This window comes from Onychomys torridus, chromosome 22 (genome assembly GCF_903995425.1).
Source record: "Onychomys torridus chromosome 22, mOncTor1.1, whole genome shotgun sequence".
In the NCBI taxonomy this organism is placed as follows: domain Eukaryota; kingdom Metazoa; phylum Chordata; class Mammalia; order Rodentia; family Cricetidae; genus Onychomys; species Onychomys torridus.
In genome coordinates, this window is record NC_050464.1 from 27641915 (window position 1) to 27664698 (window position 22784).

Consider the following 22784-nt stretch of genomic DNA (forward strand, 5'->3'; position numbering starts at 1 on the left):
ACAGATGAACAAAACAAGAAGAGAGGAGATGTTTGCACTAGGGGCAGAGTTATATTTTACACATTTAGTCAAATTAATACTAATGATTTATATGTGAGTACTTTGCTTGCATGTCATGCATATATACCACAGGTGTATCTAGTAAGAGGTCACTGGAATTAAGAATGTGGATTCTGACCGGGCAGTGGTGGCTCACTCCTTTAATCCCAACACTCGGGAGGCAGAGCCAGGTGGATCTCTGTGAGTTCAAGGCCAGCCTGGTCTATAGAGTGAGATCCAAGACAGGCACCAAATCTACACAGAGAAACCCTGTCTGGAGGAGGGGAATGCGGGTCCTGGGGACTGAACCTAGGTCCTCTGCAAGAGCAGTAAGTGCTCTTAACCCCCCTGATCCTTCCCTTCTCCCCATTTTAGAGGCAAGGTCTCACTATGTAGCTATGGCTGTTTTGGAATTTACTATGTAGATCTATATGTAGACCAGGATGGTCTTGAACTCACGTCTGAGTGCTGGCTGGAATTAAAGGTATGTGCTGGTGATTTATTTTATTTTTACATGTTTGAGTGTGTATGCACATTAGTGCAGTTCCCACGGAGGCCAGAAGACGGCGGCATCGGGTCACCTGGAAAGTTCCAGGAGGTTGTGAACTCCCTTAAGGGTGCTGGGAATCGAACCCGGGTGCTCTGCAAGAGCAGCCACTGCTCTTAACCGCAAAGCCACCTCTTCAGCCCCCAATTAATATTATTATGCAGTTCAAAAGTCCTCAGATTCCACCCAGTACATAGGACAACTTGGTCAGAACCTCAGGCTCCTCAAGCACGTCTAGGCCCGGCCCCTTTATGAAACAGGCCCCGCCCACAGGCAGGGTGCGCCCCGCCTCTTCCGCTACGGCCTCCCTTTCCGGATGGTCGGGACTCTAGCTCCGCCCCTCGCCTGCTGAGCTTCCGCTCTTGCGCGTGCGCAGCCCGGAAGTCTCGCACATTGGTTCTGGTGCCCAGTGAACTTCGCCGAGGGAGCCGCGCGCGTGGCCGAGGCGCCATGGGGAAGCTGCGCCGCCGCTACAACGTGAAGGGGCGGCTGCAGGCGGAAACGCGGCCCGCCAAGGGCCCCGAACCGCCCCCTGTGCGGCTGGAGCTCGAGGGTGAGGAGCCGGGGTCCGGGAGGGTCGCTGGAGTGAGAGCCGGGTTCCACGTGACCCGCGCAGGGGGGCGTGACAGCCTGTCTGTACTGCGATGTGGGGACGCTGCCGTGAGTTTGGTGCGCAGATGAGGTCTTTGCATCCATCCCCAGGCCTTCCATAATCATCTCCTTGCCAGAGACTCGTGAATGTGTGTTTGAGCCGTGCGCCTGGCTGCCAGCAATGCTCGGGTGCTGGGGCACTTGTGAGCAGCGGGAACACTGTTCTGGGCTCCGAGAGTAGTGACGCAGGATAGGAGATGGAAATCCCTGTCACTCCAGGCATGCCTGGTTATCCGGATCAGACGGGCACAGCGGGCAGAGAGACACGGTAAAAATGCATAGAATATGGCAGGCATGCAGGTAGATACTAGAGAGAGCCAAAGATGGGAGTGGGTGGTGTGCTGGGGAGGGCCTCCCATGGAAAGAGTGATGTCAGGTCCTTGAGGAGGCCTGGGTGGAGATGAAGGAGGAAACCCAGACACTAGGGGACCTCAGGGGGTCTGTGGGTTGTGGAGATGATTGAGACTTTAAAGAGAGGGGAGGTTGAGGCAGGAAGATCCCTACAAGTTTGAGACCAGCCTGGATTACACAGTGAGACCCTGTCTTAACAAACAGAAGATTGTGTATGTGAGAAATAGACTTATAAACCTAGCACTAAGGATACTGAAGCAGGAGTGATGTGAATATGAGGCCAGCTGGGCTTTGTAGCATGTACCAGGCCAGCTAGGGGTACAAAGCAGGATCCCATCTCAATCCCCGACCTCTAAGAGGAAGTGAGGAGCTAAGGGAGAATAGCAGAAGAGTGTAGGGTAATGTGTAACAGTGGCATGTTCGTTGTGGCATTATAGAAAAGCATTCCAGCTTGAAGGATGATGGGGTAGGAGGCTGGATGCTTGGACCAGGGAGATGGTGTTTGGATTCCGGTGTGTTCTGAAGGAGAGCTGGCTAGATTTGCTGATTGCCTGGGCTTGTGCCCAAGTACAAAGATGACAAGAATGAATCCCAGAATGGGCATTGGCCAGGCTGCTGGAGAAGGCAGCTGTGGGCTGTTCAGGGGAGCCACATAAGCTCAGTTTTGGATGTGAGTGCTTGCAGGCCCAGAGTAGAAGGAAACCCAGCAGCTATTGATTCAGCTGCTCAAGGCAGGCAAGTTCGGGGGTGGGGGGGGCATAAACGATTTTGTGTATAGATGGTATTTATTTAGGTCTGAACCTGGCTCACTGAGAACAGGCCAGCCGTGAAGGAGGTCTGGGAGGAGGGTGCTGACTTGGAGCTCGTGAGAACCACTTAACCCTCCATCTCAGATGCTGCCTGAGGTCCAGAAGGGAGGATGGGGCATTGGTTGGAGTACTAGAGGACATGGCCAGCAGGGTCAGGCTGGTCTGGGAGGAGAGTGGAATGAAAAACAGTCCAGTAGACTCAGGTCTGTCTTCCAGGCTCCTGAGACTAAACATGTTCCCAGATGGAACTCCACCATCTATTGGAGGAAGCCTCCCAAGGGTGTTCTTTGATCCCTTGGTTGGACCAGGAAGGTGGTGAGTTTGTAGGAAAGGACATCAGAGAAAAATCTGAAAGTATGAGGTCTGCTGTGGTTGTTAAGGTTTGGGTCCATTCACTTCATACCTGGGCCCTTGTTTTCATACCTATGAAATGGGACCTAACTTTTCCTCAGTGGAATCATACACCCCCTAGCTCTTAATTTAAAAGTAGATGTATGAGGTCTGCTGTGGTTGTTAAGGTTTGGGTCCAGTCACCTCATTCCTGGGTCTTTGTTTTCCTATCTATGAAATGGGACCTAACTTTTCCTCAGTGGAATCATACACCCCCTAGCTCTTAATTTAAAAGTAGATGTGGCACAGCCCACAGCTCAGTAGCCTAGTTCTGAGCATACTTCAGGGTCTCATTTATCCCAGGCTAGCCTGTGTAATCAGAGGTGACGGAACTGGTCATCTCGCCTCCCCCTGTCAAGTGATTACAGAGGTGTGCCACCATGCTTGGTTTTATGTGGTACTGGGGTTAGAACCTGGGTTTCTAATCATGCTAGCCAGGTTCCATACCACTTGAGCCACATCCCTCAGCCTCTATAGGACATCATAGCTTGGTAATGATAAGAGTTGTGACACACAAACTCAGAGATTCACAGGTGACACAGACCACCTGCAGGAGGGGTGACCTAACTTGATACTTGTCGTGAATAAGCATCGAGGATGCTCCATGACTTCCTGCACCCTAGTGAGACAGGCTGTCGTTTCAGACAAGGATGTGTTGAAAGGAGTGGATGCCAGCAATGCACTAGTGTTGCCGGGGAAGAAGAAGAAGAAGGCTAAGGCCCCGCCCCCATCAAAAAAACAGAGGAAGCCGCTGACGAAGAAGGAGAGGAAGGTGCTAGAGAAAGTCTTAGAACAGAAGGAGAAGAAGAGCCAGGTATGCCTCGCCATGGCCGGTCTGTCCTAACTCTCCAGATCATGGGGCTCGGGTGTCTCCCTCCATGTACTCTCTGTAGCAAAGATGTCATCCGAGGCTCTGAGCATGCTGGCCTGATTTTAAAATCATGACGTGTCCATGAAGAGGTGTGTGTATAAAACGTACAATGTCAAAGTCAGTGAAGCCAAAACTGCCACAGCTCACACGAAGTGAAAGGAGTTATGTGGCCGTGTGGGTAGTCTAGGGACTGGCCAAATGAGTGATCATATCTATCTCCTGGTCAGCAAGGGGTGCCATGCTTTATTCAGTCTGGTTGCTGGGCATAGGGACAGCCAGTGGTCACATCACACGGTGCTACAGAGCTGTGTCCCCTGACCCTGGATTTTGTAAGGTTGAAGGCAGAGCTAACCTGTCTGTCCTGAAGACCTCATAGCTGCGGGGGGTGACATCTTGCGCTACAGTTTAGAGTCTAGCATTAACTAAGCTGAGACCCCCTTCAGCCTGGCATCCTCCCAGGAGAAGACCTGGGACTCAGTCAGTGGTCGGTAGCTGCCTGGTAGCTAATGTGCTTGTGCCTTCCCCAGCGAGCTGAACTGCTCCAGAAACTGAGTGAAGTCCAAGTGTCGGAGGCTGAAATGAGTCTCTTCTACACCACGGCCAAGCTGGGCACCGGAGACCGCATGTATCATACCAAAGAGTGAGTCACAGAGCCTGAGGGGGCTCATAGCTCATAGCACCTTGCATAGGTGGGGGCGTGTGGAGGGTTATACATACTGAATGCTCCTCTGGCAAAGGCTGTGCACCTGCCTGGCATCTTATGTGTCACAAGTAGGTCATATTTTCTCACCAGTCATGACCTTGACCCTGTACTTCAAAGGCCCCACTTCCCATGAGGCTGCCTCTTGAGGTTCTTTGTGGTCACTGCTCAGCTCTGCATAAGTGACATCAAGAATTCAGAGTCTTCACATGGAAAGCCCACTTCCCACCTGGGCTTGACCATTACAACCGGGGGGCCACCCCAAGCTGGCATTCCTGCAGGGCAGCACACCGCAGACCAACATGCATGCATAAATACACACACACACACACACACACACACACACACACACACACACACACCAATGTAGCTGGAGATTTCTCCAGTCCCGCCGGGGCCCGCAGCCACTCAGACCCAAGTAAACACAGAGAGACTTTTATTACTTATAAACTGTATGGCCATGGAAGGCTTCTTGCTATCTAATTCTTATATCTTAAATTAACTCATTTCTCTTCATCTATAAGTTGCCATGTGGCTTGTGGCTTACTGGTACTTTACATCTTACTTCTCAGCCTTCCACTTCTCAGAATTCTCTTCTCTCCTGTCCCGCCTATACTATACTTCCTGCCTGGCTACTGGCCAATCAGCATTTTATTTACCAGTCAGTCAGAGCAACACATTCACAGCATACAGAACCGTATCCACAGCACCCCACAGCACCCCACAGCTGCTCTGTTCAGAGCACTGCCCCAGCCTCACGGGACCTGAGGTAGAACAAGGAGCAAAATACTCCCACCCCTTTGGAAGCCATGAGTGTTCATTAGCCAAATACTCAAATATGCTGCACCAGAAAACTAAGCCAAAAGGTAAGGCAGAGACAAGGGGGCATCTAGGAAAGGGACTGGCATCTGGGACTGAGCCCAGTGACGCACAGTCTCCTTGGTAGTGACTTTGAGCAGACCCGTGAGTGTGACAGCCCACAGGAAGTGTGTCTCAGAGTAGGGACAGCCAGTGCAAAGGGTCTGGGTCATGGGGTGTGGCCTCTGGCCCTAGCCATGTCAGATGTCCTCAGGTCCCTGACGGAAGTCTGCTCTCCCAGGAGGAGGCCTGACCAGCCAGCAACCCAAGGCCAGAAGAAAGTCAGTAGTAGCCTTGGTGGGGCCCACCGGAAGCGCCGCAGGTCTTCATCAACAGAGGAAGAATCTGAGTCTTCAGGGGATTCAGAGACTGAAGAGGCCACAGCTGGGGGCAGCACAGAGACGAACGCAGCACATCCGCCACCAGCTCTTTCTGTGGCCGAGAGCCCTGCACCCACCCCTGCACCCCCTCCATCTGGGACCTCTGCACCTTCAAAATCGCCAGCCTCTGCTCTACCTCCACGCCTGGCCAAGCCTGCCATCTTCATCCCCGTAAACCGCACTCCTGAAATACAGGTGTGTTCTTCTCATTTTGGTTAGAGACACAGGGTAGTGGGATATGTTGGTGGAGAGGAGCCTCGGTGTCTACTTCTAGGAATGGAGACATGGTCATGCCTGCCTTGTGGGGCTCTGGGTATTGCTTCTCCATAGCCATTCAATACCAGCTAGCTCTGCCTTTTATTTTAATTTATTTAATTTTTTATTTTGGGGGAGTTCGACACAGGGTTTCTCTATGTGATAACCCTGACCGTCCTGGAACTGGCTCTGTAGACAAGGCTGGCCTCAAACTCAGAGATCGGCCTGCCTTTGCCTCCCGAGTGCTGGGATTAAAGGTGCATGTGCCGCCACCACTGGGCTATTTTATTTTTTAAAAGACAGTTTTTAAACTTTATTTTATATGTGTGCCTGTATGTATGTACACTACATATGTCCCTGCAGAGGTCAGATGAGGGCATCGGTTCCCCTGGGACTGGACTTATAGATGGTGGTTGTGAGCTACCATGTGACTGCCGGAAATCGAATCCAGCTCCTCTGCCAGAGCAGCCAGTGCTCTTAACCACCCAGCCATCTCTTTGGCCCCTGGCTGTCCGTTTTAGACACTGCACCATGCAGGACCTATGTGTGTGAGTGGGGTGCCCTCTTGCCTGCTGTCCTGCAGCCCCTCCCTCTAGTTCTGATTTCTCCCCCAGGAAGAGCGGCTCAAACTCCCGATCCTAGCTGAAGAGCAAGCCATCATGGAGGCGGTGGCCGAGCACCCCATCGTCATTGTGTGTGGCGAGACTGGCAGCGGGAAGACGACACAGGTGCCCCAGTTTCTCTACGAAGCAGGCTACAGCAGGTGGGGCTGGGCCAGGGATGTCCCTCTACTCCCTGGGGACAGTGGACACTTAGGTTCTAGAAACCGCCGAGGGCCTGAGCTCCAGTAGACACAATCCTGGCCCTACTGTATGACTTTAGACAGATGGCCAGCCTCCGCAGGCCTGCTGTCAGCTGTGAAATGGGGATGGCAACACTAAACTCAGTGGCCATGTGGGTTCAGTGACTGAACCCCGTGAGCATCGAGCAGAGGGATTAGCATGTAGGATGGTCAGAGGGCCAGACTCCTCCAAGAGTGTGGTCCGGGTGAGCCACCCAAGCTGAGAGGCATCCTCTCACAAGTACATTATGCAGTCTGTGCATGTGGAATCTTTTCTTGCCGGGTTCTGTACACTCAGCGTGATTTTTCTGCACCCCACCGCCGACCTCAACTCACCATGAAGTTAATTCAGTTGGCAGAAAAGTTGCCTAGGTGATGCGGAGTTCTAGGGTTCCCTTCAGCTGGGCCTCCACTCCCTCAGCATCACAGGGTGTGTTTGTCATGCTTGTTACCTGAACTCAGGCTTCCTCTGGACTTAGTGGTTCACACATGTACCACATCTGTTCAGGAATGCCACACAGCAATGAAACTCCCTCATCCTCACAGTATCCCTTAGAGATGTGTCCCAGCTGTGTACCAAGTTCTGCTGGGTCTCCATCAGTGCTGTGAAATGTGGGCGGCCTCCTGGCTGTTCTGTGGCTGTGCTGTGGGTTTCCTCTTCAGTGACTAGTGACCCTGGAGTATGGGTGACTCCGGGACAGACAGGCATGGCTAATGTGTCTTCTTCCCCAGCGAGGACAGCATCATCGGTGTCACAGAACCCCGCCGAGTTGCTGCCGTAGCCATGTCCCAGCGGGTGGCCAAGGAGATGAATCTGTCACAGCGGTGAGGCCCTGGTTCCTGGGGGTGTAGGGGCTCTTTGCAGTCTTGCTGGAAGGAGGGTGCAGGTGGGAGTCATTTTTGCCTCACCCCAGGGATGGCCCGGCAGAGCCCTCTTAACCTGCTGAGGCAGGCGCTGTGGAGCAGGGAAGGGACCTGCTGGGCACCCAGCACTTGTCAAGGGGCAGTGTGTCTGTAGGCCCTTGGCTGTGAACAAATGGCCAACAGCTAATGAGCCAGTGGTATAAGGCCACGTAAACCCAGAATTCTGATTGTAAAACCCTCTGCCGGCAACATACATTTCTTTACACTGTGGTGCTGGGAATGGAATTTAGGGCCTACATGTTCTAGGCAGCCACCAAACTCCTCCCCCAACCCTAAATTTTTAACTTTTTCTTGTAAAATGTTTACATGTCCACAAATAGAGACAATAAAGAACCCCAGATACCTTAGGGCCTTTGTCAGTAGCTGCCACCTCTATGCCCAGCCCTGTACCATCTTGTCAGTGTATGCTCTGGGAGTGAAGACCTGCTTGTCTCCCAGTGAGCTCTGCTTTGCTCTGTCCTGGATCTGCAGTGTGTCTGGTGACATGACTCAGCTGATCACCCAATCTTGCTCTTGTCCTTGGCCCCAGAAATCAGAGCTTGGGACGGGCATGTCTGGGGAGGGTCCTCCTGTCTCCCTGGAAGGAACGGTGTAGCCAAATCGGCCTGTAGCTCTGGAGATGTCACTGGCCTGAGATGAATCTTCTCCCCACAGGGTTATCTCCTACCAGATCCGCTACGAAGGGAACGTGACAGAAGAAACGAAGATCAAGTTCATGACGGATGGCGTGCTGCTCAAAGAGATCCAGAAGGTAGGTCGCCTCCCCTGTCTTACTCAGGACCCGCAGTGGTGGAGCAGGTCTGTTCTCGGAGCTTCAGTTATTGCTCAGTATTCCAGTGCCTCACAGAATCGTTTTCAATCAGAAGTTGTCAGTGACAGAGTGCCTGGGATCAGCGTGAGCAGAGAGGGCCTGGGGCGAGTGAGCAACATCCCTTTGCATACTCGTTTTTGTTAGAAGTACTGGGGATGTGGCTCAGTTGGTAGAGAACTTGCCTAGCATGCACGGAGCCCTGGGTTCCAGCCCTGGCACCACAGGAAAAAACAAAAAAAACAAAAAAAAATCATCCAAGCACTTAAGGCAGTGGTCCTCAGCCTTCCTGATGCTTCGACCCTTTAATACAGTTCCTCATGTTGTGGTGACCCCCAACCATACAATTATTTAGTTACTACTTCATAACTGTAAATTTGCTTCAGTTATGAACTGTAATGTAAATATCTGTGTTTTCAGATGGTCTTAGGTGACTCCTGTGATAAGGTCATTTGACCCAAAGGGGTCATGACCCACAGGTTGATAACTGATAACTTAGGAGCTGGAGGCAGGAGAATTAGAAGTTCAAAGTCATTCTTGGTGACATAGTTTAAAGCTAACCGGGCTAGCTAACCTGTTAAAAGAAAGTAAGGTAGAGAAAGACAGGAATTTATTTATCTTTTGAGACAGGGTTTTGCTATGTAGACACGGCTGTCCTGGAACTCTCTCTGTAGACCAGGCTGGCCTTGAACTTAGAGATCCACCTGCCTCTGCCTCCCAAGTGCTGACATTAAAGGCATGCACCACCCCATCCTACAATAGGAAACTTTTAAAAATGAAGAGAAAAAAGAGAATTTGCAGTGTGTGATAGCAGCTTGGCTTCTGGCCGTGCACAATGGCTGCAGGCAGTCGGGATGCCCAGCTGCTTCTCCCATGGGCCTCTAGGAGTTCTGAGGGAGTGGGAACAATCTGGGATTTGGTTGTGTGGTTCAGTGCCTGTGATTGTGGGGATTTGGTGGCACTCTGATGTAGCTTCCCCATCCCCTCAGGACTTCCTGCTGCTGAAATACAAGGTTGTGATCATCGATGAAGCCCATGAGCGGAGCGTCTACACAGACATCCTTCTCGGCCTCCTGTCCCGCATTGTGGCTCTCCGAACCAAGGTTTGTGGGAAGTACACAGGGCGGGCAGACTAATGCCACCTTGTCAGGGGCTTGGGCTGGGAGGGGTCCCAGAAGACACAGCCTATTGCCAGTGCCAGGCTGTTTCATTCTGTGCTGCCCCTACTAACTCACAGGCCCTGATCCAATGTCATGTGTAGTGAGTGACCTCTTCACATCCAAGAGGCTCAGGCTATAGGCTAAGGCTAGGAAGGCTGAGCTGGAGCCAGCTAAAGGGTACGTTCAGAGCTTCAGGCTCTGTTGGTTCATGGGGCTGCTGGGTTGAGCCTTCTGCTCCTCAGGCTACTCCTCCCTCCCCAAGCTTGCTCCTCTTTCCAGCCCTGTGCTCAGACAGTGAATGTGAGGGACCAGCTTCGGGGACATGCTATCTGAAGGGAACTTGATGAGCGGCCCTGTTTCTGTCCTTCAACAGACCAGCTCAGTGGAGAGGTGGGTGTTCTGGGCATGCCGTGTACCCCGCCACATCAAAGGCACTGGGGATGGACAGTGACCAGGAAAGGGTGATCTACCATTCCTGCCCTCCTGGAATCACCCTTCGGCCAGGGTGGCAGGCTGTAGGCAAATGCAGGATCTGTGAACTAGAGGTAATAAAGAGGCAGGCAGTGAGTACCAGGGAGGCCTAAGGGCCAGTGACAGTCTCCCCAAAAGTGACTCCCTAAGAGTGAAAGTGATTATAAATAAGCAGGATGGGAATTCCCTGCTCAGAGAATCCACTTGTCTCTGCATCCAGCCAGTTCTAGAGTATTTTATGTCCCTCCAGAAAGAAACTGGCTCCCACGGCTGAGCCCTTCCCCCATCCCAGTGCTGACCCCATCCTTCATTTGACTGTCTCATGAAGGTGGAATCCTGCCACGGCCCCTTTAGCTGGCTTCATGTTCTGGGCTCTGGCCTGTGTCACCTGCAGAACCCTAGTGGACAGGCTCCCTGTGACTGTGTTTCATTTCTCCTGGGGACAACCTGAGGAATGCAGTTGCTGGTTTTATGTAACCATGGGGCCAAGTGGTACATACCTCCATGTCGCACAGTCCATGCTGGGCCGGAGTCACCAAACTGTCTTCCACAGAGGCACCTGCCCCTTAAGCTGCTCATCATGTCGGCCACACTTCGGGTAGAGGACTTCACCCAGAACCAGAGGCTCTTCACCACACCTCCCCCCGTCATCAAGGTAAGATTTGGGTAAGCCCCTGCTGGCTTCCACCTGACCGTGATATGTGAGAACTGGCAGTCTTAGGGGAGGTTCAGAGACTGCCATGGAGAGGAGGCCCCGGGCTGCAGCACTCCTATACCTGTGTGGACCTGACCCAGGTCGAATCCAGGCAGTTTCCTGTGACGGTACACTTCAACAAGCGGACCCCAGTGGATGACTACAGTGGCGAGTGCTTCCGGAAGGTCTGCAAGATCCACCGGATGTTGCCTGCAGGTGAGGCCTGATGGGACTGGCACATCCCTCCCCCACTGAAGACCCGGGGTTGCCTTTCACCCTCCGCCAGCACAGGGCATGGTCAGACCACAGTGGCATGGTGACTGTCCCCAGGGCCCCCGCTGCCCCCCCCCCCCCATCTAAGGAAGAAGTAGGAATGTGGAAGCTTCCTCTTGAAAAGGGAAAGCATGCCGGGCAGTGGTGATGTGTGCCTTTGATCCCAGCACTCGGGAGGCAGAGCCAGGCGGATCTCTGTGAGTTTGAGGCCAGCCTGGGCTACAAAACAAGTTCCAGGACAGCCTGTTACACAGAGAAACCCTGTCTCAAAAAAAAAAAAAAAAAAAAAAAAACCACAAAATAAAACAAAACAAAAGGCAAGCATGGATGGTCTCTGACCCTTAGAGTCTGTTGTGTGGCAGCCTGTCAGGTGCCCCCCACCTTGCTGCTGGTCTAGGGTAATGGGCTCCCTCCTACCCAGTCCTCTTTCCCTGGCTCCTGGTTCTCCCAGCCTCTCAGCGGGCACTCCTTGCAAGGATAAGTTTGCCAAGTGACTGGCTGGGTTCTCTCTGCAGGCGGCATCCTGGTGTTCCTCACAGGACAGGCCGAGGTGCATGCACTGTGCCGCCGGCTCAGGAAGGCCTTCCCCACCCGCTGCTCCCAGCCGCGAGGTAACTGGCCCGTGGTGCCTGTCAAAGCCCTCCACCCCCTACCCTTGGGCCTGGCGGCTGGTGCCCTGGTTAGGATGCCAGCCTCCACCTCAGTGTGCTTGAGGAGAGCCTGTACTTGTGTGCCCCCGGCACAATACGCTCATCATTGCAGCAGCTTTTGCTGGGGGTGGCGAGTGTAAAGTGCCAGCTGCCCACCTTGGCCACAGGAGTCTCCTCCCACAATCTTCCCCCTTTGCAGAAAAGGAAGAGGAAGAGGACTCGGCAGAAGGGATGCGGAGGTTTAAGAAGTCCCGGATGAGGGCCAAGAAGGCCCAGGCCATGGTACGTGGAGGCCTGTGGAGCCATGTGCTGTCCAGTTGACAGCTTCATGGAGCTGAGAAGTGTCACTAGAATGGAATGAAAGTCTATTTCATCTAAGGTGGCTGGGGCCACGCTGCTCCAGCCCCATTCCACAGCACAGAGCCCCAGGAGGGTGCAAGGTGGGGGTGCATTGTGATTTACAACACAGGGTCTACCTGGGCTGATCCTGGAACACCTATAGAGCCATGACTGTGGCTGAAGTAGGGAGGTCTGCCGTCTGAAGCTGGGAGGCAGGCCAGGGGAGAGGCCACCCCGATAGCTAGATGTAGTGTCAGTGGTGTGGCTTCTCAGTTGTGGCTACCTGCAGTAGCCTTGTGGGAAGATCCAATGCTTATATCTAATTTATTTATTTGTTTACTTATTCAGATAGAATGTCACGATGTAACCCTAGCAGGCCTGGAACTTGCTATGTAGACCAGGCTAGCCTTGAAGTCACTGAGATCAACTTATCTTTGCCTCTAGAGTACTGACTAAAGATGTGTACCACCACACCTAATTCATACCTAATTTTTTTTTTTTTTTTTGAGCTGAGGATCGAACCCAGGACCTTGCGCTTGCTAGGCAAGCGCTCTAGCACTGAGCTAAATCCTCAACCCCCTAATTTTTAAAAGAAATATTTCTTTAGATTGATTTTATGTGCATGAGTTTTTGCTGCGTGTCTGTATGTATACACCATGTGCATGGGGAGGTCGGAAGAGAGAGTCAGATATGCTAGAACTGGAATTAGAGATGGTTGTGAGCTACCATGTGGGTGCTGGGAATCAAACTCGGGTCCTCTTTAAGAACAAGTGCTGTTAATCTTTAATCTAGGTAACTGAGGCCCATGACCTCACCTTGCAGGTCCCTGTGAGGCGATGCCCTCTGTGTTCACACCCAGGTTACCTGACCCCATGGTGTTGACATGTCCTCCCCAGGCATTGCCCCAGATCAACCTGGACAGTTACTCTGTGCTGCCAGCAGGCGAAGGCGATGAGGACAGGGAGGCAGAGATGGACGACGAGGAGGAGGCCCTGGGCTCCGACTTGGATTTGGACCTGGGTGACAGTGAGGCAAACGAAGGTGTGTGGCTGGGCAAAGCGCTGCCCTCGGGCTTGTTGCTTCTTGATCTCAGCGTGGGTCTGCTGAGCCCCACTGCTTGATGGGCCGTCTTGACCCTGGGACCAGAAGTATCTAAGTCCCATCTTCACACATGTGACCAAACACATCCTGGCTCCTGCTGGTGTGTGAGCACAGAGAGTGGGCCTCTGTGATAGCTTTGTCCACGGGGGTCTCCTGAGGTCCTAATACTTGTCGTGGTAGTGCGGGAGTCACCATCTCTAGGCTGGCCTTTCCTGAGCTGACCCAGACCTCGTGCAACAGGGAAGGCCTCTAGAGTCTCTTGAGTATGTTGATGGGACAGCTCCTTGTTGTCCAGCTTGGGCTAGGTATGATTTCACACATCTGTGGTCCTCAGAATGCTGGCTTGAACCCAGCATAGGCTATGTATCGCTTATGGAGTCTGTGTCCAGAAAGGACTCCTTCCATACAAACATAGCCTGCCACACTGCCCAGACACACACATGGGGCCAGCTTGCTCTCAGGGGCGATGCTGTGGGGCAGGCATCACAGGCCCATGCTGAGCAGTAGTAACAACATTCAGGGCCTTCCTAGTACTGTATCTGGCCATGAGCCCTCAAAACTGGGGCTGGGATTGGGTCTCACTTGCGGGGCGCGGGTAGCTGCCAGACAGAGTCAGTCCTATGCCTGTGGCATCTGTCCAACTGGACTCCAGTGTCCCATGCTTGGCCACAGGTGAGCAGCCAGATGCCTCCCTGCCCCTTCACGTGCTCCCGCTCTACTCTTTGCTGGCCCCGGAGAAGCAGGCACAGGTAATGTGACAGCTCTTGAGAGCATCGAGACGGGGTGGGTCAAGCCTCGGGTGCTCTTCCATCTATTTATAGAACTGAACAGTCCCTGATAGCGGAGGGAGCCATAGAAACCACACCTGATGGTTAAGCTTGCTGGACAGCAGTGACCCTTGTCCACTGGCTGTCTCAGGGTTTCACCTCATCTGTTATCTTGCCCACCCACCCCCTCCCCAGGTCTTCAAACCTCCTCCAGAGGGGACAAGGCTGTGCGTCGTGGCCACCAATGTGGCCGAAACATCCCTTACCATCCCTGGCATCAAGTATGTGGTGGACTGTGGGAAAGTTAAAAAACGCTATTACGACCGAGTCACAGGCGTGTCCTCCTTCCGTGTCACTTGGGTCTCCCAGGCATCCGCTGACCAGCGGGCTGGTCGTGCAGGCCGGACAGAGCCAGGCCACTGCTATAGGTAGGCCCCTGTTCCTACAATGTGGCCATTGAGAAGCAGAACTGCCACTGCCCTCTGCAGTGAGAGGGCCCTGTGTCCTCAGGAGTGCCACAGCCCTTCCCACACTGCTGGCTGCTTTACCCTGCCCTGGCTGCTGTGTTTGTGATCGGGGGTCCACAGCCACTTCAGGAGTAATCCACTTTCTAAAATGCTTTCACAGTTGGGCAGCGCTCCTGTGAGAGGTCACCCCCGTGAGCTCCCCCACCCAGTATGATGAGTTTTCGGGGTCATCTTGACATGCTTCTGGTGGCTGAGTCACTTTGCACTGCCCTCTTGTCCCATGGTTCCTGTCCATCTCTGTTGCACATTTTTCCTGTTGTAAACACACGTGCCCCTGTGTTTGAATGTCTGTGCTTATCCTTGGCCCTGTGGAGCTCTAGGCTTAACGCTTAATAATGGAGGAACCAGCCTCAAGCCAGGGGCCCTGGTTCTCATCTCACACCTTTGCCCCATTGTTTGTGTGCAGATGCATGAGGCAGGCTCTCCTGTCACTGGCTCTGGATCTGTGTTTCTCTCAGGCAAGCGCCCTTAGCCTCTTCGTGCGCTGCCTGCCTCTGTGCCTTTTCGGGAACTGTCTGTTCAGCCCTTCCCTCAGTTCTCAGTCTCTGTGTGTCTGCTGATGGCTTGGTGGGCTCTTCTGAGTCCAGGAGATAGGTCCTCCTCATTACGTCACTGGTCACTACTTCTAATGATGTCACTTTGAACAGCTCTGTTGCTGTTCTTCCAATACCATTTCAGTTTACAGAAGGGACAAGTTGGAAAATAACAAGGGAATACAGTCAGGGCAGCTGCAGGGGACTCACTGCCACTGCTAAGGCAAGGACCTGGCCCCGTGAGTGGCAGGCATGGCTGGGCCTAGAGGTGTGGTTGACTTTCTTTCTGGTCCCTACTCCTCCCCACTTAGGCTATACTCCTCAGCTGTTTTCGGGGACTTTGAGCAGTTTCCTCCCCCAGAGATCACTCGCAGACCAGTGGAGGACTTGATCCTGCAGATGAAAGCCCTCAACATTGAGAAGGTAAGTCTGTGCGGTAACCTCCCTTCTGCCTTCCCCATCTGTCCGTTATCCCCGAGCTGCGCCTGCCAGGAAAACCAAAGGAAGTGGTATCCCAGGTTTGTCAGAAGGTGCCCTGGGGGACAGAGGCTTATGGACAGCCAGGTCTCACACTGCTTATGGACACTCCGAGGTGTCCTGCTGATCCCTGGATGTTGGCTTCCCTGGCATGGTCCTCAGACGGAGTTGGGGGTTCCTGTCCCCACTCCAGGATGGAGTAGTAGTCCAGCGAAGAGGGTCAGCTTATGCTGCATGCTGTGCCCTAGCCCTGTCACATGACAGCCAGACACCACTTAATAGAGAAGGAAACCAAGGCAGGGAAGAGACAGCCTCTGTTCAAGAACACATCTCGGAAGTGTCTAAAAATGCATCTGGTCCTGGTCCTACCCCAGAACTCAGACTATACTCTCGCTCAAGAGCACATGTGCACATACAAATGAATACAATGAAAACCAAAATAAATAAATAAAAATAAAGGATATACCCTTGCCTGGGGATGTAGTTTGATTGGTTGAATGCTTGCCTTGAACATACAAAGAACTGAGTTTGATACCCCACACCACATGAACTGGGTATGGGTGCATACCTGAAACCCCAGCACTGAGGATGTAGAAACAGGAAGATTAGAAGTACAAGGTAAAGTTAGGCATAGTGGCTCACATCTATAGCCCTAACACTCAGAAGGCTGAGGCAGGAGAATTGCCATGGCTGAGGCCAGCCTGAAACAGGAGTTTCAGCACAAGAATGAAACCATGTGTTTTTCTTTATTTGTTTTGAGACAGGGCCTAATGATATATCCTTGGTTGGCCTGGAGCTCCCTGTGTAGACCAGGCTCAGACTTAGACATCTGCCTGCTGTAGCCTCACAAGTGCTGGGATTAAAGGTGTGCGCCACCATGCTTGGCGGCACCATGTCTCTTAAAATAAAAAGACTGACTGAGGGTTTGGGGATTTTGCTCAGTGGTAGCAAGGCCCTGGGTTCGGTCCTTAGCTCTGGTGTGGGGGGGACCTTCAGCTTTGAAACTGGGTTTGCCAGGCAGTGGTGGGGCACACCTTTAATCCTAGCATTCATGAGGCAGAGGCAGGTGGATCTCTGTGAGTTCAAGGCCAGCCTGGTCTAAAGAGTGAGTTCCAGGACAGCAAGGGCTACACAGAGAAACTCTTGTCTCAAAAAAAAAAAAAAAGACTGTACCCTTACTTCGTGCGGTGGCACAGACCTGTGCCCTCTTCTTGAGATGAGTTCTAGTGAAAGATTCTGTCTCTTTAAGGAGGAGTGGGGATCCCCAGTGATTTTGTTTGTTTTCTTTATCCTTTGTCACAAACAACCAACTCAGAGTTAGGAAAACTCAAATACTTTAGGTCATCACTGAGAACTTCACGTTCATACCTCTGGACGTGGTTATGTTTTTCAAGCATAATACCATAACTGTAAGGCTGTTTTTCTAAGTATTTTATGATGATTTGTATGTTGTTGCTTTTAAACTCCTAGATTTTAGTCAACAAGGATCACTCCTGGCACACAGTAGGTTTAATTTGGGGTCATCTTAATACACGAACCTGGAGAGATCTTGACAGTTTTCTGAGCACTCAGGACCCATGTCCCAGTTAGCATGACCCATGGCCTGGGGATAAGCTGGAGGGAAGAGGGACCGGTTCCTGGTACAGCTGATGTGACTTGATGGGGCTTGCTTCTCTGCATCACTCTGCCCCTCTCCTTCCTTCCTGTACCCAGGTCATCAACTTCCCATTCCCCACACCTCCGTCCGTGGAGGCCCTGATTGCCGCCGAGGAGCTGCTGATTGCACTGGGGGCCCTGGAGGCACCTCGGAAAGATGAAAGGTAGGAGGGCGAGGGTGGACCCAAGCATGTACAGAGCCTCCCAAGTGCAGGCTCCCCGCCTCCTACCCACTGTGACTCTTGTCCCCAGAATGAAAAAGCTGCAGATGTCACAGCTGAGCTGCCCCATCACCGCACTGGGACGGACCATGTCCACCTTCCCTGTGGCACCCCGCTATGCCAAGATGCTAGCACTGAGCCAGCAGCATGGCTGCCTGCCCTACACCATTGCCATTGTGGCTGCCATGACTGTGCGTGAGCTCTTTGAGGAGCTGGACAGGTGGGTTGGTGACAGCCTGGTCCCTTGGAGCCCTCTGTGCTCTCTTTGGTATCATTGGTGGCCTGGAGAGCCTGAGCTGCTAGGTCCGAAAGAAAGGGTGAAGCAGGAGGGTCTGGAGATGCTGATGGACAGAGGGTCCCTGAGGGCAGTGGGCTGAAGCCCAGCGGGCCATGTGTGTGTTTACAGACCAGCTGCCAGTGAAGAGGAGCTTGCAGAGCTGAAGGGCCGTCGAGCCCGTGTGGCCCAGATGAAGAGGACCTGGGCCGGGCAGGGGGCATCTCTGAAGCTTGGGGACCTCATGGTGCTGCTGGGTTGGTGCCACCTCTAGGGCATGAAGGAGGGTGATTGGCAGCTTGGAGTGGGTTGGAGCCAACCAATGAGAACACCCTACCCTGCCCCACAGGTGCTGTGGGAGCCTGTGAGTACGCTGGCTGCTCACCCCAGTTTTGCCATGCTAACGGACTGCGCTACAAGGCCATGCTAGAGATCCGGCGCCTGCGTGGCCAGCTGACCACTGCAGGTACAGCCTAGGCGGCAGTATGGGCAGACAGCTGGTCCCCACTCTGCACATGCTTGAGTTTGGTGTGATGGAGACTCAGCACTTGCTTATATGCCTGCCCGTTAAGATGGACTCATAACCAACCCCAAGTCAACTCCAAGTACCCTTAGACAGGTCCCCTTGCACACTCACCCAGAAGGCCGTCCCTCAGGCTTCTGCCCCTGGCCACTCCTCAGTCCTCTTCCCTGTTCTAGCCAGGCTCGCTCTTCCCTCCCACGTGTCCCACGTGGGTGTAAGATTCATACTCACCATAGCCACAGGTGCTCCTGTCAACAGCATCTAGGACTCAAGGAGTGTCCCCACCTTATGATACAGGGTGGTCACTGGGTTCAGGTGGCGTCTGTACAGCCTCCTCCATCTCAAAAGCTAATTGGAAACTCAGTGCTATTCTAGCAGCTCCAGGCTTCTTGGATCAGTGGCTGTTCTCCGGCCCACACTTGCCCAGTAGCAGGGCGTCACTGGGGCCTGCTATCCTGTCCACTGTCATGCTTATGCAGCCTTATCCTCAGAGGCAACAGCCTGAAATTGTGGACTGCCACCTGACGCTGATGACAGATGGTCATGTGGGCCGCAGGTCTCTGCAGGCCACCTTTCAGCAGATGGGACGGATAAGGCCGAGGTTCCTATAACTTTTCTACCACGTGGGAGCCTGTCCCCTGGCAGGGCTTTGCAAGCATAAGAATCTAGGCCGTGGCCTTGGAGGGGCTCAGGGCTGAGTCACTGTTGACGTGTGCATTAGAATCGGGCACTATGTGGGCAGGGCCCAGGTGTTGGATGATTTCCTGAAGGCCTGGCAGACTTCCTCGGACCTCTACTACACATCTCTTTCTCACCCTCCTCCCAGTCAATGCAGTGTGCCCTGAGGCTGGGCTCTTCCTGGACCCCAAAATGCAGCCACCTACTGAGAGCCAGGTGACCTACCTGCGGCAGATCATGGCAGCTGGCCTGGGTGACCACCTGGCCCGCCGGGTTCAGAATGAGGATCTGCTAGACCCCAAGTGGAGGAATGCCTACAAGGTGGGACACAGGCCCCATGACCTCTGGAAGAGCCCCACCAAAGAGCAAGTGGGGTTTGTTGTTTGTTGCGGGTTAGTGTCCCCCTCAGCTTCAAGGTTACTTTTTAGAGATGCATTTACACCATAAAGTCAACCTCATAAAGTCAACCCCCTGACTTTACTGCGTTTAGCATGGTAGCGTCAGCACAGTCAACTGAGACGCTTTTCTCTGCCCTAGAGAAACCCAAGCATTCTTTCTACCCCAGCATTGTATTTCCTAGGTCCATCCACACCAGGGCCTCACCTTCTGTTTTTAAAACAGGTTGATCCTCCTGCCTCAGCCCCCCAAATAGTAGGATTCTAGACTATGCCCCCACACAGAGATTGCGTTTTACTTTGTGTGTGTGTGTGTGTATGGTGCTGTGGTGCACATATGGAAATCAAAGGATTTCAGAAATCTTTTTTCTCTTTCTTCCGTGTGGGTCCCAGGGAATGAACTCATATTCCCAAGCTTGGTGGCAGGTGCCTTTATTCACTGTGCCATTGCGCTGGGCCCTAGTCCTCTGTCTGTTTTAGTGTGGGGCACACATGCACAGGCAGACATCCATCAGGTCATCAGACTCGCATGGCCAGTGTTTTTATTCATTCAGCTATCTCCCCAGCCCCATGCTTCAACTCTGTTGATGGCCAGGGAGCAGTGTATCCTGGGTAGTGGTCATCGGCTTTCTGGCTTGCTGGTTGGATCCTAAAGGTTGGACTTGAAAGCCCAAGAGAGCTGAGAGCTCAGACTTTTCTCTGACCTGAGCCTGCATCCACCTCTCTCTGCAGACCCCTCTCCTAGATGACCCTGTCTTCATCCATCCCAGCTCTGTGCTCTTCAGAGAGCTTCCTGAGTTTGTGGTCTACCAGGAAATCGTGGAAACTACCAAAATGTACATGAAAGGTACTGTGTAGTGGCCAGGACTCAAGTCACTGGGTGATATCAGTGGGCCCTGAGGAGCACCCTCTGTCTGGGAGAGCATGGGAGACCTCTTGACTGTGCCCTCTCCTGGCCTCAGGTGTCTCCACCGTGGAAATCCAGTGGATCCCAGCCCTGCTGCCTTCCTATTGCCAGTTTGATGCACCCCTGGAGGAGCCAGCCCCCGCTTACTGTCCAGAGTCAGGACGGGTGCTATGCCACCGGGCTAGTGTGTTCTGTGAGTTGGGGCCACTTCCTTGGTGGTCCGGCCACCCTCAGCCCATACCCTGCTCTTGGACATGTGCCTGAGAATGTCACTAGCCCTCCTGTTCCTTTGATGGGCTTGGGAGGATGGGTGCGGCATGGGCTCTTTATCACATATTCCCATCCTCCAGACCGCGTGGGCTGGCCACTCCCTGCCGTCCAGGTGGACTTTCCTGAAGGCATTGACCGCTACAAGCATTTTGCACGGTTTCTGCTGGAGGGACAGGTAGGTGCTTGGGCTACCTGCAGCCTGTTTCCTAGGTGTCATGAATTGCAGATCCCGCTCACCGAGCCGGTACTCTCTCGCCAGGTCTTCCGCAAGCTGGTTTCATTCAAGAGCTGCCTGCTGTCTAGCCCCAGCACCATGCTGAAGACTTGGGCCAGGTACAACAGTGGATGCCTAGACTGTCAAGGCAGGCGGTAGCCGAGAGGCTCCTCTGGGGCTCCTGTGTCAGTCATGTATGCTGGGGATGCGACAACTATAGGAGCCTCCTTCATTCTGGAGTTACCAGTGAGCCTAACACATGTCAGCCATCTGAAAGATGCAGGGACCCCTGTACCTCTCCCCAGGACTCTCCCTACCTGTCTCTCTCCAAGGGGGCTACATCATTCCAATCTTGCCTCTTCCTCTTTTCTGTGTCCCCTCCTTACATGGGCCCCAGTCTTGGAGGTAGGCCCACCTCAGTCCACAGTGTACCCTCATGATAAGGAACATCTGTGTCCCCTAAGGGCTGGTTGGCCATGAGTAGGGAGGAGTGCCAGTGAACCTACATGCTACAAGAGGCTTCTGGGCTGAGTGACCGGCCCCACCAGCCGTTTACTCTTCTGGGTCTAGTCAGCTGCCCCTGTCCACAGGTTGCAACCCAGGACAGAGAGCCTATTGAAAGCCCTTGTGGCTGAAAAGGCAGACTCCCGTGATGCCCTGCTGGCTGCCTGGAAGAAAAACCCCAGATGTGAGTTGTGACCAGGCTGGGGTGGGGGGATGTTGCTCAGTGGAAGGACCTAACCATGCCTTGGGCCATGGTGGTGTGTCCAACCAAGCAAATCCCTGGCCTGGCACTAACCCCGGCCACCTCTTCCCACAGACCTGCTGGCTGAATACTGTGAGTGGCTCCCAAAGGCTATGCACGCCGACATTGAGAAGAGCTGGCCCCCCATCACTGACTGATGACCACATACTCAACTACAGAGTCAGCCGGCTCCTAGGCTGTTACCTCGGCCCAATTCAGAGCCAAGCTCGCTGCTACACTGACCATGGGTGCCTTCTTTGTGACTGTCCAACAAGATAGGATTTGTCTTTCTTCAGGTGACATTAGCTCCTATGGATGTACAGGGCTACCCTGGGACAGGAAACTGGGGACCGTTCCCCCAGTGCGCCTGTCCAACAGCCTCGTAGTATCTTGGGCAGGAGGTGCATTGTAGACTTCTGTGACCCAGGGACTTTTCCTGAAAGGTTGGCCTCAGGAAAGGGAGGACTATCACCCCAGAACCCTGTTCCACACAGGAGGAGACTGGTTGCAGGGGTCCTGTCTAGCATCCAGAGACCGCAAGTTGTGTGGTTTTTGTATTTGTTTGTTTTAGTTCGGTTGTTTGGTTGGTTGGTTGCTGTTTTGTTTCGTTTTGTTTTGTTTAGTGTAGTCCTGGCTGTCCTGGAACTCACTCTGTAGATCAGGCTGGCCTGGAACTCTCAGAGCACTAGCCTTGAACTCACAGAGCCTGCCTCTGCCTCCCAAGCGCTGGGATTAAAGGCATGCGCCACCACCACCCAGCATGAAATGGACAGTTTTCAAAAGAGGAAATGGACGTGGGCAACAACGGAACAGCAAACTATTCCACCAGGGTTCATGAGATGGTCAAGAGGGCACTGGCTGCCCTCCCAGAGGACCCAGGTTGGATTCCCAGCACCTACGTGGTGACTGACAACCATTTGTAACTCCAGTTCCAGAAGATCCAGTTCTGGCCTGTCCGGGCACTGTACACATTGTGCACAGATAAACACATAAATAGAAGTAAAACCCAACCTCCTGAGCCGCCAGAGAAATGCCAATCAAAACTACATGAAAGGTTGGAGAGATGGCTCAGTGGTTAAGAGCACTTGCTGCTTTTGCAGAGGACCTGGGTTTGGTTCTCAGCTCCCCCATGGCTCTTCACAGCCATCTGTAACTCTGGTTCTAGGGGATCTCATTGATTCTGTCTTCTGGCTCCTCAGGCACACACATGCATAAAATAAAAATAAATCTTAACTACAGGAGATTTCACCCCAGTCAATATGGCATTGTATGTGAAATAGCAAATGAGCCAGGTGTGGTAGTGCACACCTTTAATCCCAGCACTGGGGGGCAGAGGGAGGTGGGTGGATCTCAGATTTCTAGCATAGCCTAGGCCAACCGGAGTTCTTGCACACAACAATCCTGGGAAAGGAAACCAACCAGTCCAGCCACTGTGGAAATCAATATGGAGGCATCTCAGACCCTTGCAAAGATCCTCCTTAAGAT

At 53.1% G+C, this 22784-nt stretch overlaps 1 protein-coding gene across 1 annotated transcript; it reads left to right on the plus strand.

The window, feature by feature from the left end:
• The first annotated feature begins 968 nt into the window (after positions 1-968).
• Dhx37 (DEAH-box helicase 37) lies at positions 969-21891 on the plus strand. Its single transcript, XM_036172534.1, has 27 exons — positions 969-1139; positions 3432-3601; positions 4186-4298; positions 5458-5791; positions 6466-6614; positions 7425-7517; positions 8271-8367; positions 9414-9527; positions 10609-10710; positions 10851-10965; positions 11538-11633; positions 11872-11954; positions 12908-13052; positions 13785-13861; positions 14075-14307; positions 15251-15362; positions 17130-17236; positions 17325-17513; positions 17700-17824; positions 17917-18033; positions 18917-19089; positions 19896-20010; positions 20126-20263; positions 20421-20515; positions 20600-20673; positions 21145-21242; positions 21375-21891. The coding sequence occupies exons 1-27, from the start codon at positions 1037-1039 to the stop codon at positions 21455-21457; spliced, it is 3450 nt and encodes a 1149-aa protein (XP_036028427.1). The 5' UTR covers positions 969-1036; the 3' UTR covers positions 21458-21891.
• Positions 21892-22784: the final 893 nt, after the last annotated feature.